This window comes from Bos taurus, chromosome 3 (genome assembly GCF_002263795.3).
Source record: "Bos taurus isolate L1 Dominette 01449 registration number 42190680 breed Hereford chromosome 3, ARS-UCD2.0, whole genome shotgun sequence".
Lineage (NCBI taxonomy): Eukaryota > Metazoa > Chordata > Mammalia > Artiodactyla > Bovidae > Bos > Bos taurus.
In genome coordinates this window covers 78138082-78155347 of record NC_037330.1, presented here as the reverse complement: position 1 = coordinate 78155347, position 17266 = coordinate 78138082, and the positions used below count along the sequence as shown (strand labels likewise).

Here is a 17266-nt window from a genome sequence, read left to right as displayed (position 1 = left end):
ATGTCCAATAAAGGGCTAGTTTTCAAACCACGTAAAGAATTCTCAGAACTCAATAATAAGAAAAACAATAAAGCAATATAAATGGACTGAAGATTTGAACCTGGAGTAGGAAATGACAACACACTCCAATATTCTTGCCTGGGGAAATCCCATAGACAGAGGAGCCTGGCAGGCTACCGTCTATGAAGTCACAGAAGGTCAGACACAACTTAGTGACTAAACAACAAAAACAAGAGAGATTTGAATGGATTGTTCACCAAAGATATGCATGGAAAATATCTGAAAAGTGAGTTGAGAACCACCACCAGCCCCCATTAAAATAAATAAGTGGATACTGATTTGCAGTGAACATCCATCAATCTCATCTCCACTGTCCAAATTCCTGAAATACTAGATGATGTCCTCTCCTTTATTTTCTATTCTAACTCACTTCAATCTTCTTTCTACCTTCATTTCTTTTCTGAAACTATTCTTAGGAGGTACTGACTGTTGTCAAATTCCACACTGCCTTTTAGTTCCTGTCATATTTAATCTCTGACCATTTGACACTCGTCATGCACTTCTTCCTGTATCTCTTTTGTCCTTTGGTCAAGATTTTCTGGTTCTGGCCTCCTACTCCTTTCCCTTATCTCTCTGGATGTTCTCTCTGAATTCTCTTTTTCTAATTTTGCTTTTAATACTACTGACATGCTGAAATCTTCTAAATTTAGATCTGCAGCTCAGACTTCTCTCTCAAGTTTACCAGTGTCTCCAACAGCCTACTAGACAGTCTTCTCCAAACATGCTGGAAGCCCCTTCAAATCAACATGATCAGAACCAGATTCATTACTTCCCCACTCTCACTTTTGTGTGCTCAGTTAATGCTGTTATTTACTGAGTCAGCAAAATGGCCACCAGAGTCAAGCCTTGTGCTCCTGAATTCTTAGCCCCACACACAGGTTGTTCATTGCACAACTCCTGTTCAGTGGGACTCCCCAGAGCGCTCTCACGTGTTTCCTCCTCTCAGTTCTCACTGCCTTTGCTTTGCCTTAGGTCTTCAGCAGCCTTTGCTCTTCCATAGCCTCCTAACTGGATTCTTTATCCTCTTCCAATTCTCCATGCAGTAATTAGAAATGTCTTTCTAAGATCCAACTTGACTATGTATTTCTCTGCCTAACAATCTTTGTTATCTCTGACACTTTCAGATAAAGGAAGTTGGGGTTTTGTTGTTGTTGTTGTTTGATTTCTTTCGGCTGTGTAGCTGACGAGCATGACAAATAGATGGGGCAATAATGGAAACAGTGTCAGACTTTATTTTCTTGGGCTCCAAAACCACTGTGGATGGTGACTGCAGCCATGAAATTAAAAGATGCTTGCTTCTTAGAAGAAAGCTATGACAAACCTAGACAGCATATTACAAAGCAGAGATATTACTTTGCCGACAAAGGTCCATAGAGTCAAAGCTATGTTTTTTCCAGCAGTCAAGTATGGATGTGAGAGTTGGATCATAAAGAAGGCTGAGCACTGAAAAATGGATGCTTTTGAACTGTGGTGCTGGAGAAGATTCTTGAGAGTCCCTTGGACTGCAAGGAGATCAAACTAGTCAACCCTAAAGGAAATCAACACTGAATATTCATTAGAAGGACTGATGTTGAAGTTGAAGCTCCAATATTTTGGCCACCTGATGCAAACAGTCAACTCACTGGAAAAGACCCTGATGCTGGGAAAGATTGAGGGCAGGAGGAGAAAGGGGCGACAGAGGATGAAGTGGTTGGATGGCATCATCAACTCAATGGACATAAGTTTGAGCAAAACTCCTGGAGATAGTGAAGGACAGGAAGGCCTGGTATGCTGCAGTCCATGAGGTCACAAAGATTTGGACACAACTGAGCAACTGAACAACAGCCTGACCAGCAACAGTCAGGTGGTGGTGTGCTCCTGAGTGCATGGATGACAGACAGGAATATAGCCCACTATATTCTGCCATTGATCTAATTTTCCAGCTCAAATCCTTCAGGCTACAGAAACAATTTGCCAGTCCCAAACCATTGTTCTTGGTATGTGAAATATTTTCCCATACCCTTCTTCATAGTTGAGAAAATTGTTACTAGTCATTAAAACCCAGTTGACAGTCAAAGACACTCTTATTCGTGTATTCTGGTGATCCCCAGCTCCGACTGCTCATTATAATCACCAGGAGAGGCTTTTAAAAAATATTGATGCTCAGCTTCCACTTACAGAAATTCTGATTTCACTGGGTACAATAATTTTGAGCATAGGAATGTTTAAATGTTCCCCCATAATGTTATAATGTGCTAGGTACTAAAGATACAAAAACTAAAAAGACAATATGGAGTTTCTGACTTTAAGAAATTCACTGTGGAGGAAATGAGTAAATTAACTGTCATTTACAATAGAAAGCTGAATGAAGAGTGAAAAGATACTCATGTAGAACAAATAAGGAGGTGAGAAGAAAAGGTGTGCCACAAGGTCTCCTGGTGATGCTTGCTAGAAACTAACCAAATAATTGATAATTTTCTTAAAATTTGGTCTTAGGATCCTGTTAGGGCTTTCCTGGTGGCTCAGCTGGTATAGAATCTGCCTGCAGCATGGGAGACTTGGGTTTGATCCCCGGGTTGGGAAGATCTCCTGGAGAAGGGAAAGGCTACCCACTCCAGTATTCTGGCCTGGAGAATTCCATGGACTGTATAGTCCATGAGGTTGCAAACAGTCGGACATGACTGAAAGACTTTCACTTTAGGATCCTGTTAAACCATGAATAAATAGTTTAAAGCCACTGATGTATAATTTTATCATTTTAAACAATGCAATATATAAAGCAGCTGTTCTGTAGTTAATCACCATTGTATCTTTAATGCCCCAAACAATACCTGGCACATATGAGATGCTCAAAAATGCTTGTTAACTAAATGAATGGTCAATAGTAGCTTTTAAACTTTCTTTTCTTTTTTTTTTTTTTTCTACCGCGGCTGGCTTTAAACTTTCTTTTCTTAAGAAATGGATTTATAATGGATATCAATGTTGGTTGCAAATTAAAACTAAGCATTGTATCTTTAGTGTCAAAGATTTTGATAGATTAAGCATAAATATGTGTTCTACTTCTTGGATGAGATTATTTCAAATTAAGGTGAGGGACAAAAAAAGAGTACTGACAAAGCAGTTCACTTTCAGTAATCTGGGTTTTCCCAAATAGTGACATAAGAGCCAGTCATTTTGAGTTGGGCAGTTTTGAGTTCCTCTTCAAGAATCTGAAATGTAGGTCGGGGCTTTGTAGATATTTCCATTTGCCTCATCACTGAAAACCTGAAGTGATCGTTGACAGGCAGGCAGTGAGGAAAGAAGACATGACGCAGATACGAGGGTAGCAGCCTGGCTCTGAGGTGGAATTATGTGCTTCAAACAGGCTGTAAGGTAAAGAGATAATGACCTCTGAATACTCAAAAACAGCTACATTTCCTTTTGGAAATCCATGGGCCAAGTTGTCTTATGAGTCTGTATGATATTTCATACAGAGTTATGATAGAAGCTGAATCTGTAATATTATCTAACATCATATCGCTTTAAATGATATTATTGTGTATACTCTATTAGGTGAGTAGTTAACTCCTAACTAGGAATATTTCACAGTTTCTTTTATCTATTATTTACAAAGAGAAGATCTACTATTATTAACAAATCATGAAAGGGATCTTTATATTCATAAGTCACTGGGGACCTCAGTTTTTAAAAATGAAATATTGTGTGCCATTTGATGAGTTATGAGTTTTTGTTGTTTTATATGAAAGGCTCAGGTTTAATTAAATAACTGAATAATGCTGATTATTGAATAATTTAATTATTTAATAATGCATGTAACTGTTTAACTGAATAATGTAACTCCAGATGTAAACTAATGGCAATATTGTTTGGAATTTCTATAATGTGCTTCTTTTGAACTCTCTGCAGATAAAGGGGATTTCTGTAAATCTAACTGGTGATAATGTGTAAGGTTTTGTCTCACTTACTCTTTCTTCATTTTGAATGCTTTTCTTTTCTGGAAGTTCTGATCTTTTTGGCTTTTCCTGAAAGACTAATATTTCTGGAGCTTGATAGACATGTGAACCTGGTCAGAAGGATTGAGGATCATGAGTTAGAGCAGAAAGAGAGTTCTGATGAGAGAGACAAGATCAGGAGGAATTATATTTCATCAAGGGTCAAAATGTCTTATGAAGGTAATTCACACTGATTTTTGAAGGGTATAAAATCCCATTCTTTTGCTTTACTCCTCCACCTTATTATACCTCCTCACACCCCAGTGACTCTTCTTTGCCCTGTTTCCTTCTCCCTTCCCATCCTTCCTCCCTTTGTTCCTTTCTTCCTAATTAAAGTTTCTCATCAAAAACAACTGCTAGGAAAAATGTTATGCCTTTTAGTATTTTATTAAAATATTACAGTTTAAACATTTTTCATATTTTTCTAGAGAGCAACAAAGAGTTTTTTCTGCTTTCAGGCATGAATCAGGTCACAATTCATTGGGACGTGGTAATAGCTCTCTACATATTCTTCAGTTGGTGTCATGGAGGTACAGTATTTTTGAGTACCTATTGCTATTTTTTATTCAAATAAAATACTGAGTGTTTATTAGGTTCATGACATTATGCTCGAATCTCTGAAGAATAAAAATTATTATACTGGGAAAAATTATATGCACATAAAATTATGTGGAATGAAATGTGAGTCCAACCTCCCTCCTAATGCAAGATTCCTTTATCAAGCATCCTGACAGAGGTCTAATTCTTATATCAAAATTTCCATGAAGCAGTCTAATTCCAATATCAACATTTCCACAAAGCAGTTTATTATTTTGGTTTGGCATAATCTGTCTTTGAACATTTTTAACTTATATAACTTATCAAACATTTTAATTTTATTCAATTCCACAAACAATTTATTGATCATTACTCTGTGTTAGGTGCTGTGCTAAGCCTTGTCTTCCTCACAACAACTTTGTGCAGTAGTATTATGTGCTATTATTATTCTTATTTTGTAGTTCACACAAACAGCTGGCATTATGACAAAGGCATACACAGCTTTTAAGAGTGGGAGGTGGGAGATCATCAGAAGTTCAGGCAGGACAGCCATTGGCTCTTGAGAGTTTCTACTGAGGGCATTGCATCCTGGACAGGCGAGAGGGACTCATTTACTATGAGATAAGCAACACCAAAGGCTTCACATGTGGCTCAGTGGTGAAAGAATTCGCCTGTCAATGCAGGAGATGCTGGTTCAATCCCTGGGTAGGGAAGATTCCCCGGAGGAGGCCATGACAACCCACTCCAGTATTCTTGCCTGGAGAATCCCATGGACAGAGGAGCCTGGCAAGCTACAGTCCATACGGTTGCAAAGAGTCGTACACGACTGAGTGACTGAGCATGCACACACACACAAGCAACATCAAGGCAGGGTTTTAGATCTTGAAGGAAGTTTTGTAAATCATGCAACTTACTCAGAATAGTGACAAAAGCAAAACTATCTTCTGTAGGTTGGGACAAACTTATATTAGACATATAGAAGTAGTCCCACCATGAGAACTAGAATCCCTCCAGCAGGATACCAGACCCTTCCAGAGTCAGACCAACAGTATCCAAGAAGGTTTCGTAGAAATAAGACATCATTTACTTTTTCCAGCTTCTGGAAATATGCGAATGATAAGTCAGACTTCTGTTTATACATGGAATTCTCCAGGCAAGAATACTAGAGTGAGTAGTCATTCCCTTCTCAAGGGGATCTTCCCGATCCAGGGTTCAAACTCAGGTCTCCTGCATTGCAGGCAGATCCTTCACCGTCTGAGCCACCAGGGAAACCCGTTTATACATCTGAGTGATTAATATGAAGCATAGAGAAATTAGACAAGTCCATATGATATGGTACTAGAGACTTTCCAGATGTTCATTAGAAATTATTCAATCTGCTGTAATATTTTTACTATCTTTTCCAAATTTTCTACTAGAATGATATTTTACCCCTTTTAAATAGCTTTGCTGAAATAAAAAAAAATAAACACTACGTTTAGCATTTTTCTGACCAACATCCTCCAAATTAACATATTTTGTGTGACTTATTTTAACATATTAAAAAGAGAAATTAACATACTTTTGTATGACTTATTCTTACATAATCCAAGTTAACTCCTGCTGATTACTGATTTCTTTTTCTGAAAAATCATCGACTTATTAATTCATTCCCAAATGTTGTGAAGCTCAGCAGTCCAGTGTTTCTGGGGTTCTTTTTTATTCTATTTTTTAAAACCAAGATAACATTTATCCGAATTTGAAGTCTTCTGACGTTTTTAATATTTTCTGTGTATTCTTAAACACTACTCACGTTTCATGATAGTATTCAGATATTTTTTTAAGGTGCTGAAGAAACAGTTTCTCTGAACTTGAATTGTTGACCTTCTTTAAAACAGGGGCTTCCCAGGTGGTGCTAATGGTAAAGAACGCCTGCCAATGCAGGATACATAAGAGATGTATCCAGGGTTTGATTCCTGGGTTGGGAAGATCCCCCAGAGGAGAGCAAGGCAAACTACGCCAGTATTCTTGCCTGGAGATATCTATGGACAGAGGAGCCTGGCAGGCTACAGTCCATGGGGTCACAAAGAGTTGGACAGTGACTCAGCATGGCAAAGCAGTCAGATGCTTTCTTAAAACTTCTTTTCATGTCTTTGGCTTCAAATTCCTATTGATAATGATGGAATTATTTTTATCACTACTTCAACATTGAAATATTTATAATTTATATGTGAATGCAAACTACATAAATGGACATACTCAATTACATTTATATTATAAAAGTTAATTTTTAAGCTTTGAATTCTAAAGATAAGGACTTTTAAAATTAAATACTGGCCTTTAATTATCACTTTGATAAGGTTTTAAGATATTCTAATGCTTAGAGTTTAGAATATTTAGAAAAAGCCTACAATGAATTTTCCTTGATGTGAATTTAACTTAATTGATATTGCATTACATTGTCATTTGAGTTTATGAAAATGCCTTTATTATTATTTGGCTATAAAAATAATACATTATTATATAATTTTTGTAACACAGAAATATTCAATTAAAAATAAAAATTAACACACAGAGATTATCATTGATAATATCTTAGTGTATCTTTAATTTAATGAATTAAATATAGCCCACCAGCCTATATTAAATATTTTGTTTTGAAACTTGCTTTTCAACTTAAAAATATATTCTGAACATTTCCCCATATTTTTAAATTAATGATGAATTTTAAGTGGTGGTCAAGCAATAAATTTTTGCAACTAGTAACAGTATGATTTCACTCATTAAGATCATAATTTTCTAATAAAAATAGCCCTTATCTGTAAAAGAAAGAAAGACTGAGTAGCTGAAGAATGGGGTTTGGATTCTTCACTACCAATTGTTATTTCTAATGTTACCTTTGAAACATAAGGTACCCTCAAAATGCCTCATTCCTCACCTTTAAAATAGAAGAGCTAATTATATTTGCACTTTAGACTGCTAGAGAAGCTGAAAAGCTGAAAGCTGACTCTAGGCTCGTGTAATGCTGTTGAACATCAACAGAACATGGTAAAAACACACTGATTAGCTAAGCAAATAAATGATACACTGAGTCCTAATGGTAAAAACACACTGATAAGCTAAGCAATTAAAGGATACACTGAGTCCTAAAACTCTTTTCCAGTGGAAATTATTCCATTCAGTTCACTTCAGTCGCTCAGTTGTGTCCGACTCTTTGTGACCCCATGAACCGCAGCATGCCAGGCCTCCCTGTCCATCACCAACTCCTGGGGTCCACCCAAACCCATGTCCATCGAGTCAGTGATGCCATCCAACCATCTCATCCTCTGTCGTCCCCTTCTCCTCCTGCCCCCAATCCCTCCCAGCATCAGGGTCTTTTCAAATGAGTCAGTTGTTCGCATCAGGTGGCCAAAGTATTAGAGTTTCAGCTTCAACATCAGTCTTTCCAATGAGCACCCAGGACTGATCTCCTTTAGAATGGACTGGTTGGATCTCCTTGCAGTCCAAGGGACTCTCAAGAGTCTTCTCCAACACCACAGTTCAAAAGCATCAATTCTTTGGCGCTCAGCTTTCTTCATAGTCCAACTCTCACATCCATACATGACCACTGGAAAAACCATAGCCTTGACTAGACGGACCTTTGTTGGCAAAGTAATGTCTCTGCTTTTTAATATGCTGTCTGCTGCTGTTGCTGCTAAGTTGCTTCAGTCGTGTCCTACTCTGTGCGACCCCATAGATGGCAGCCCACCAGGCTCCCCCGTCCCTGGGGTTCTCCAGACAAGAACACTGGAATAGGTTGGTCATAACTTTCCTTCCAAGGAGTAAGCGTCTTTTAATTTCATGGCTGCAATCTAATTATTTTTGACTGGATTATTTTGAATGAAATATTTGACTAATTATTCCATTAGTCAAAAACAATATTAAATGCAAAGCATATTTTTCTGAATATCTGGTTTTAATGTTTTACATGGAATTAATTATTTTATCTATTTGTTTTCCAGGGATTACAAATATAAACTGCTCTGGACACATCTGGGTAGAACCTGCCACAATTTTTAAGATGGGTATGAATATCTCTATATATTGCCAAGCAGCAATTAAGAACTGCCAACCAAGTAAACTTTATTTTTATAAAAATGGCATCAAAGAAAGATTTCATATCACAAGAATCAATAAAACAACAGCTCGCCTTTGGTATAACAACTTTGTGGAGCCACAAGCCTTTGTGTACTGTACTGCTGAATGTTCCAGATATTTTCCAGAGACACTGATATGTGGAAAAGACATTTCTTCTGGATGTAAGTGTTGGGGTGCATTCAAAAGCCAAGTGAAAGTTAACCTAACGATTAACTGGTAACTACCAATATTGTCTAAAAATGGAGGCAAATTAATGTACTTCACTTCTTCTGTTAGTTTAATGTAGGTATTGCAATTTGAATGTCTCCAGGAGCCAGGTTGGTGAAATGTTGCTTTAAGAAGCTGGTGGGATCTATGCAGAGAGGAAAACACATAGATAGTTTACTGAGCACAGACAGTGTCCAGCTTCCGGGTCTCTGAGGATCCAGTATTCTTAGATCTTTTGGTTCTTCCAAAGAAGATGGAAGTGTAAATTTTCAATGTGAACTCTACAAACTTTTCAATGTTGCCAACATATTCAAAATACAATTTTTTAACACTATCCTGGCCGAACACAGGTTTTTAGGTATGTGAAAGGCAGCACCCTCAGATTTTCAGTGTTTTTATTTTCAACTATTTTCCACTTAACATTGTTTTCCAAACTAATATAAACCTTGAAGCAGATTCCATTGAGAAATTTTGAGGCTAAGATTTCGAAAGGAAAAAACAGTTGCAATACTAGCTTTGTATCTCTGCTATATTTCTTACCAGCTGTGTGACTTCAGGAAGTTGCTTAACCAGTCTATGCCTCAATTCCATGTCTGTAAAATGAGGCTAATTATATTGGTCAGGGTAAAGATCAAATTTCAATAACTTATTTAAAAAAGTATTATATACTTTAAACTATAATATTAATGTGCCTAAGCCCTTTTAAATGGAACCTTTTGATAAAACATGGGATTATTTTGATACAATTCCCTGCTCCTAATGTCACTGCCCCAATTGTGAATCATTGTTTGTTACTATAATTATTAAGAAAAAAAGAATTGTTAATTTTAAAAATACTTGCTAAATTCAATGTGTGTTCATAGTATCCTGAAGGTGTTTAAGTTACTATAGTAATATGGGCTGGCTTGTATAATTATATACTTAATTCTTGGTTCTACTATTACAAAAGAAAAATGTTAAGTTCAGTACTGTTTTAATCTAGAGTTTCATTCCCTACAGCATCTGGGCCCATTTTCAGTGAAAGATAGAGGGCTTTGGATCTTTGCTATGTTCCCTTTCTCCATACTTTTGAGAATCCAATCTGAGTTCTTCCTCATCTCCAGTCCTCACCTAGACAGACCAAGTCTACCTGGCCACCTCTACCTGTCCCTAAAGGGAGAAGAAGGAGGCTTTTTTGTTTAAAGTAAGGCCATTGTCCTGCTGGGCACCTGACCAACTTGCTTCAAGAAAGAAGAGCTGTAGGAAGTAGCAGAGGTGAACTGAGGAAGGAAATTAATAGGTTTTGGAGTTAAAGAAAAAATTTAGGCCTTAAAATAATAATAACATGCTAAACTTGCCCTAAATTGTGGGAACTGAAACCTCAAGTAGACATCTTATCTGATGTCTGAGGATTTCTTAGCTTGTCCGCATCCTCAGGAAACAAAAGTAACCCTCTTGCTTAATTACATTCCTATTTATCTTTGATGTTTGGGGGGTGGGTTGTTGAGAGAATATTTCATTGGAGAACAAATGAGCAACTGTCATGGTTTTGGGGAAAGGTCAGTTTTAATTTTAAGCCAGAGTAAGAAAGGAGGCAGAAGAAGTGTGGCCTCCTTCCCTGTGTTGCAGTTTGAGTGACCAGTGATGCCCAACCACTCTCCAGTGTTGGCTGAGCCTTCTGCTCCCAGACACAACCACCAGGCTCTGCTCAGGGCCAGGGAGTGGACTTTTCTCCCCTTCTAGGACAACACATTAGAAGCACTTGTATTTTCTGCTGACAGCTGCTTAGAAAGAACATTACCCTTTCCACTTGTTTACTCTGTGATTTTGGAACTTTTTACATAGATCTCTGGTTATGAGTGTGAAAGTGTAACTGCCATGTAAGAATTTACTCAAAGCCCTGGATTCAAGAAACCCTGTGTTCGTGGGCTCTACATTCTTAGTAAACAAAACTTCCTATTGAAGTAGGTCAAGTAGAGGTTTTTGAGGGTTTTTGTGGTATTCTAGAAATCACACTGCTTTCACTGGATCACTTTGATTACAGGATACTCTTCCTGTGAGCTTTACCATGTCAACTTATCATCACTGCTCTGAACAAAACGATTATGTGTATTTTTTTAGACTGGAGACAAATCATACAAAATAAAGAGAAGATAAAGGAGTCATTGCTTTTCCTAAAAAGATATCCAAACATTAAAAGTTCTATACTTTGATGTGCAATTTGTGAAACACAAACTATTATCACAGTTTCATTTTTAGCCATAATCTTAGACTTCTTAGATTGTTATCTGTAAGTGTACACACATCATGAAAAGTATTCTATCAGAGTCACACCAGTCACAGGATAAAACACTTTAAGATTTCTCTATTCCTTTAAAAACACCAAATTAAACTATTCATGAAACAGTCATATTTCCACTGAATCATTAAAAAGTTTAAATATATATAACTTGAATTTTTGGAGAAGGAAATGGCAACCCACTCCAGTGTTCTTGCCTGGAGAATCCCAGGGATGAGGGAGCCTGGTGGGCTGCCGTCTATGGGGTCGCACAGAGTCGGACACGACTGAAGCTGAATTTTAATCATCTTTGATCTCTATTTATCATCTAATGAAAGTAGACTTATTATCCAATAAAAGGCCCTGAAAAGTTCTCTTTAACATTGCTACTCAGTCTTACTAGTGACACAATAGGCCAGACTGCACACTCTTTGAGTAAGGAATTATGGAGAGATCTTTGCCAGAAGCATTGTTTTTCTTTTCATTTTAAATTCTCCTCATTATCATTTTATTAATCAAACCAATCAAGCCATGAAATACACTTTACTTAGTGGTTAGTATGCACCAAAACTGTGTTAAATGACAGCAATTCAGAGAAGAGGAGATCACAGACTCTGCCATCAAGAAGCCCTCAGTTGAAAATGATCCTTGGCTAAACTTTGAATTAATAAGAAACATGGCTTGTGAATAGTAAGGGACCCAGTAGGAGGGGAGACATGTGATGGGTAGGAGAGAGCAGAGTATTCTCTGGCAGCTGGCTGTACAGCAGGTTTTTGCCCACAGACATTTAATAACCCAGCAGGTAAAGAATCCGCTTGCAATGCAGGAGACACAGGAGGTGAGGGTTCAATCCCTGGATTGGGAAGATACCTGGAGAAGGAAATGACAACCCAATCCAGTATTCTTGCCCAGGAATCCCACAGACAGAGGAACCTGGAGGGCTACAGTCCAATGGGGTTGCAAAGAGTCCAACATGACTGAGTGACTAGGCACACACAATGGAATCTAAAAACAATTTGGTCTTATTTTATATCTATATTCACATTCCCATCTTTACATAGCTTCATATTAACAAATAGCATGTTTATTTGCACATAAGTGTTTAATCTATTTGATCTTTTACAAAGTTAATTAGTTACCGGACATAACCCTGAGCATTCACTTCAGAGAAAATGCTGTAGAATAACATAGCCCAAAAGACTGATAGTTGTCTTTTATGATGGCCGAATCAAAAATACTCTCAAACTAGAGGGAAAAAATAACTTCAGCACAAATCACTGAAGGACCCCAGTCAATCAATATCCAAAATGATTTAAATTTATGTTTCTACCCCTACCTCCTTTAAGGCTCAAGTAAAACTTAAAGATTTATTTTTTCTCACTTGGAGTCCAATTTCTCCCCCACTGCCGTTTGATGCTACAACTCATCATAATGTTTTAAAGCACTTTAGTGTGTTCTTACTGTTTGAAAATATGTTTTTAAATCATTAAATCAAATTTCATTCAAGTAGAATGTTTTATTTAACATTTTGGACCAACAAAAAAGAAATACACATCATTTCTATAATCTCATAATCTTCCTACTAGCAGACTCCATCTTTAATAATTTGGAATATGTCTTTCTAGTTTCAGTCTCTTTCTCTGTGTGTGTGTCTCTGTCTCTTTTCTCTGTTTCTCTGTCTCTGTTTCTATCTCTCTCGCTACCCCTTTATCTCTCTGTCTCTCAAATGAGCCCACTATACTATACTATACTATTTTGTAACTTATTTTTTCATTTTATCATATGGGCCTTATTTATTTAATTAAATGTATTTTGAGTTGCTTCCAAGGCCAGATACTTATATTGTCTTCAATAACTTTGTTTTTGGTTGTATTTCAGGAGTGTATTTTGGGAAATTAAGCTGGTTTCCAATTCTTCCATTATTATAAACAACACTTTAAGAGGCAAACCCTTTTAGCCAAATATTTTTGTGTATCTATGAACATTTTAGTAAGGATGCAGTCCTAGATGTAAAATTGCTGGGTTGCAAGATATTACTCCTGCTTTTACAGATTATGATAAAGGTTGTTCCAATTTGCATTTCCACAAGCAGTGTGTTAGAGGATTTCCTTGAGTCCATTTCAACACTATGGATTACCATTTTTCAAAATCCTTGCCAATTTGATAGCTCTAAATGACATCTATTATTGGTTCAGTTTGCAATGAAGATAAATTTTTTCCATATATGTATTTCTTATTTTATAAGTAGTATTCTTGGTAGATGATTTATAGATGAAGTGCAGGAATATATCTATGTTTAAGCTAAATCTTTGGGTATAATTTCAGGTGCATAAATGTCTGTATTTTTATTTGTTCTGAGGCCCCATCCTTTCATTTTTCTTCTTTCCTTAATGGGACATAATTATTGGTTTATTTTTTTTGTTTAATATTTATTTTATAGTTGATTAACAATGTTGTATTAGTTTCATCCTTTCATTTTTCATATCATTTTTTGAGTAATCAGTTTCCCAGGCAGTATTGCAAAAGTAGGTACAAGCTGAGAGAACCACCTCTAAAAAGTGAGCATGTGATAAATGCCCAGTATTTCCATACTTATTTTTTGATCTTGATTCTTGGTAATTTATTACTGGATGATGTATCTGAAAATTCCAGATGCTGTTCTATATTTGTTGGGGTTTCATAGGTTTTCGGAGAAGGCAATGGCACCCGACTCCAGTACTCTTGCCTGGAAAATCCCATTGACGGAGGAGCCTGGTAGGCTGCAGTCCATGGTGTCGCTAAGAGTCGGACACAACTGAGCGATTTCACTTTCACTTTTCATTTTCATGCATTGGAGAAGGAAATGGCAACCCACTCCAGTGTTCTTACCTGGAGAATCCCAGGGCCGGGGGAGCCTGGTGGGCTTCCGTCTGTGGGGTCGCACAGAGTCGGACACGACTGAAGCGACTTAGCAGCAGTAGCAGCATAGGCTTTAGAGGCTCCAAGGGCTCCAACAGAACTCTCTCATCTTTTCTCATCTCTTGGGTTGTGTTTCCCCCTGTGCTGGCTTAATTCTTAAATAGACTGTTTCACTATGACAGCAAGATGGCCATCAAAAGCCCATAGCTTACATGACACTCAGAGACAGTAAATACGGCAGGGAGAAAGCACATCTTTTACAGTAGCCCCAGAAAAAGTTCCTTGGATAATTCTGATTGGTTCATCTTGGGTCACGGGTTCATTCCCAATGGAAATACTCCATCAGGCAGACTAGGTCAAGGGCACAGTTCTGTGTGTCAAGGCACAGCCCGTGGCACAGGGGTGGAGTGGAGATGAGGTTAGGAATGAGGAAGATGTCAGTTCTCAAAAGGAAGGATGGTGGCAGACAGAAATTAACAATATTCTCCAAAATTTGGCCATTCAGAGAAAGAGTTGAAGGCATGGGAGAAAAGAGAAAAAGAAACTAGAAATCGAATTCTGTGAATGCCTAAAAAATTTTAATCTTTCTTTACTGTAGTGAAATGTACTTTTTAAATGATTCTTAAGTGCAAAGTTCTATGAATGCCAGTGATGAATATGCACATTGACATCATTGTGCAACCATCACCCCCATCCATTTCCAGTACTCTTTTCATCTTGCAAAACCGAAACTCTATACCCAATAAACAACAACTCTTCATTTCTCCCAACTCCTCAACCCTTGGCCACCACCATTCTACTTTCAGTCTCTGTGAGTCCAACTGTTCTAGACATCTCCTATAAATAGAATCATATAGTGTTTGTCCTTTTGTGGCTGGCTTATTTTATTTAGCATAATGTCTTCGAGGTTCATCTATGTTATAGCATGGGTCAGAATTCCCTTTCTTTTAAAGGTTGAGTATGTATGTATGACTATCAAACTTTTTTTTCTTTTTGGCCTCACCCTGATGCATGTGGGATCTTAGTTCCCTGACCCAGGATCAAACCTGCTCCCCTTGCATTCGAATGCTAGAGTAGAGGAAAAACATGGAGAGCCTTTCACAACAGCCAAAAGGCAGAGAGATATCAAGGTTCAGTTCAGTTCAGTCGCTTAGTCGTGTCCAACTCTTTGCGACCCCACGAATCGCAGCACGCCAGGCCTCCCTGTCCATCACCAACTCCCGGAGTCCACCCAAACCCACGTCCACTGAGTCAGTGATGCCATCCAGCCATCTCATCCTCTGTCGTCCCCTTCTCCTCCTGCCCCCAATCCCTCCCAGCATCAGAGTCTTTTCCAATGAGTCAACTCTTCGCATGAGGTGGCCAAAGTACTGGAGTTTCAGCTTTAGCATCATTCCTTCCAAAGAACACCCAGGACCAATCTCCTTTAGAATGGACTGGTTGGATATCAAGGTGGGAAAGACCAAAATAGCAAATTCTGTAGAGTTTAAGCTCAATGATGACCATAAAGAAATCATGGGATTTGTGGATTAGAAAGTCATTGATGACCTTAACAACAGTGGTTTTGGTGGAATTGTGGGTCTGAATCTTGATTGTTTGGGGTTCAAAAGTAAATGGGAACTGAGGAAAAAGACCAGTATAATGGACTTTAAAAAAGAAAAAAGCTATTGTGAAAAAGAGAAAGATATACTGACAGCTGAGGGAAGATAATTTGGGGAGGAATTCATTTGGATGGGAGGAACTTGATCACCTTAGTATCCCCAAAGAGGGAATATAGTAAAGTATGTGAAGGAAAGCAGCAATGTTTCAGGGCAAAGTGGGCTGGAATGTGAGCTGGAAGGGGTGGAATGGGGAAGTGCTGATTGACCTGGTTTTCCAAATGAAATGGAATGGTTATCAACTAACTATAAAAAACCTTGATGTTTCTGTGGTGGTTCCTAAGTGATACATTTTGTTGCAGATCCACCAGATGTACCTGACAAAGTAGCCTGTGTCATTTATGAATATTCTGGCAACATGACTTGTACCTGGAACCCTGGGAGGCCCACCTACATAGACACAAAGTATGTGGTGTACGTGAAGAGGTAGGTTCCCTCCTCAACAGTCTATCCTGAGCAATTCCACTCCAGTTCAGCCAGTGCTGTGCCTCCAGCAGGGATCCAAGAAATCTGCCTCAAATGTTAAATGCATCTTTACTATCCCCAACTCCCTAATGCCAATCAAGGAATCCACCAAAACACTTTTCAGGCCATTGATATTTTCACCCTGTGAGGCAATATGTTCCATAATCTTTCTGCTGTTTTTACTCATTGGAGGTGACTGTGGGCAAGGACCTAATGTGATACAGCACAGTTTTAAAAGGATCTTTCCTTGAATCTCAGCTCTCTGTTCCTTCTAGGATTTAGGCACTTAAACTCTCCATATTGTCATTTCTTTATCTTTAAAATAGGCTTGAAAATAGAACCTAATGGATAGGTTAATTCTGTTTAAGTGGAATTTGACTTTTAAAGTGTGAATCACCATGCCAGGTCCATCAGTACAGTTCAGTTGCTCAGTTGTGTCTGACTCTGTGACCCCATGGACCACAGCACACCAGGCTTCCCTGTCCATCACCAACTGCCAGAACTTGCTCAAACTCATGTATATTGAATTGATGATGCCATCCAACCATCTTATCTTCCGTCTTCCCCTTCTCCTCCTGCCTTCAATCTTTCCCAGCATCGGGGTCTTTTCCAATGAGTCAGTTCTTCGCATCAGGTGGCCAAAGTATTGGAGTTTCTGCTTCAACATCAGTCCTTCCAATGAATATTCAGGACTGATTTCCTTTAGGATGGACTGGTTGGATCTCCTCACAGTACAAGAGACTCTCAAGAGTCTTCTCCAACATCACAGTTCAAAAGCATAAATTCTTTGGCATTCAGCTTTCTTTATAGTCCAACTCTCATATCCATATTCCACATATGGAAAAACCATAGCTTTGACTAGATGGACCTTTGTCAGCAAAGTAATGCCAGGTCCATAGTTATCACTAAATTCATGGAAGAGAGTATTAATAATGAACCCCAAATCTCAAATTTGGTGTCTATATATATCAACCATCTTCCCTGGCAAGCCAGGGAAGAATAAGGGAGCTATCAGGACAAAGGACTTTCAGCTTTAAAACTGAAAGCAATAATTGAATGAAAGTAATACTTTCTTAATTGGAGTTGAGGAGAGCTTT

The 17266-nt window shown here is 38.0% G+C and overlaps 1 protein-coding gene across 4 annotated transcripts in view; it reads left to right on the top strand.

Annotated features, from left to right (window-relative positions):
- The first annotated feature begins 3243 nt into the window (after positions 1 to 3243).
- Positions 3244 to 17266, top strand: part of IL23R (interleukin 23 receptor) — a 75396-nt gene continuing 61373 nt past the window's right edge. Inside the window, exons 1-4 of one of the 4 annotated variants that reach the window (XM_005204485.5) lie at positions 3244 to 3411; positions 4490 to 4561; positions 8549 to 8845; positions 16007 to 16130. In XM_005204485.5, the coding sequence (XP_005204542.1) occupies positions 4492 to 4561; positions 8549 to 8845; positions 16007 to 16130 (491 nt within the window). In that variant the 5' untranslated portion in view covers positions 3244 to 3411; positions 4490 to 4491. 4 annotated transcript variants of the gene reach the window in all.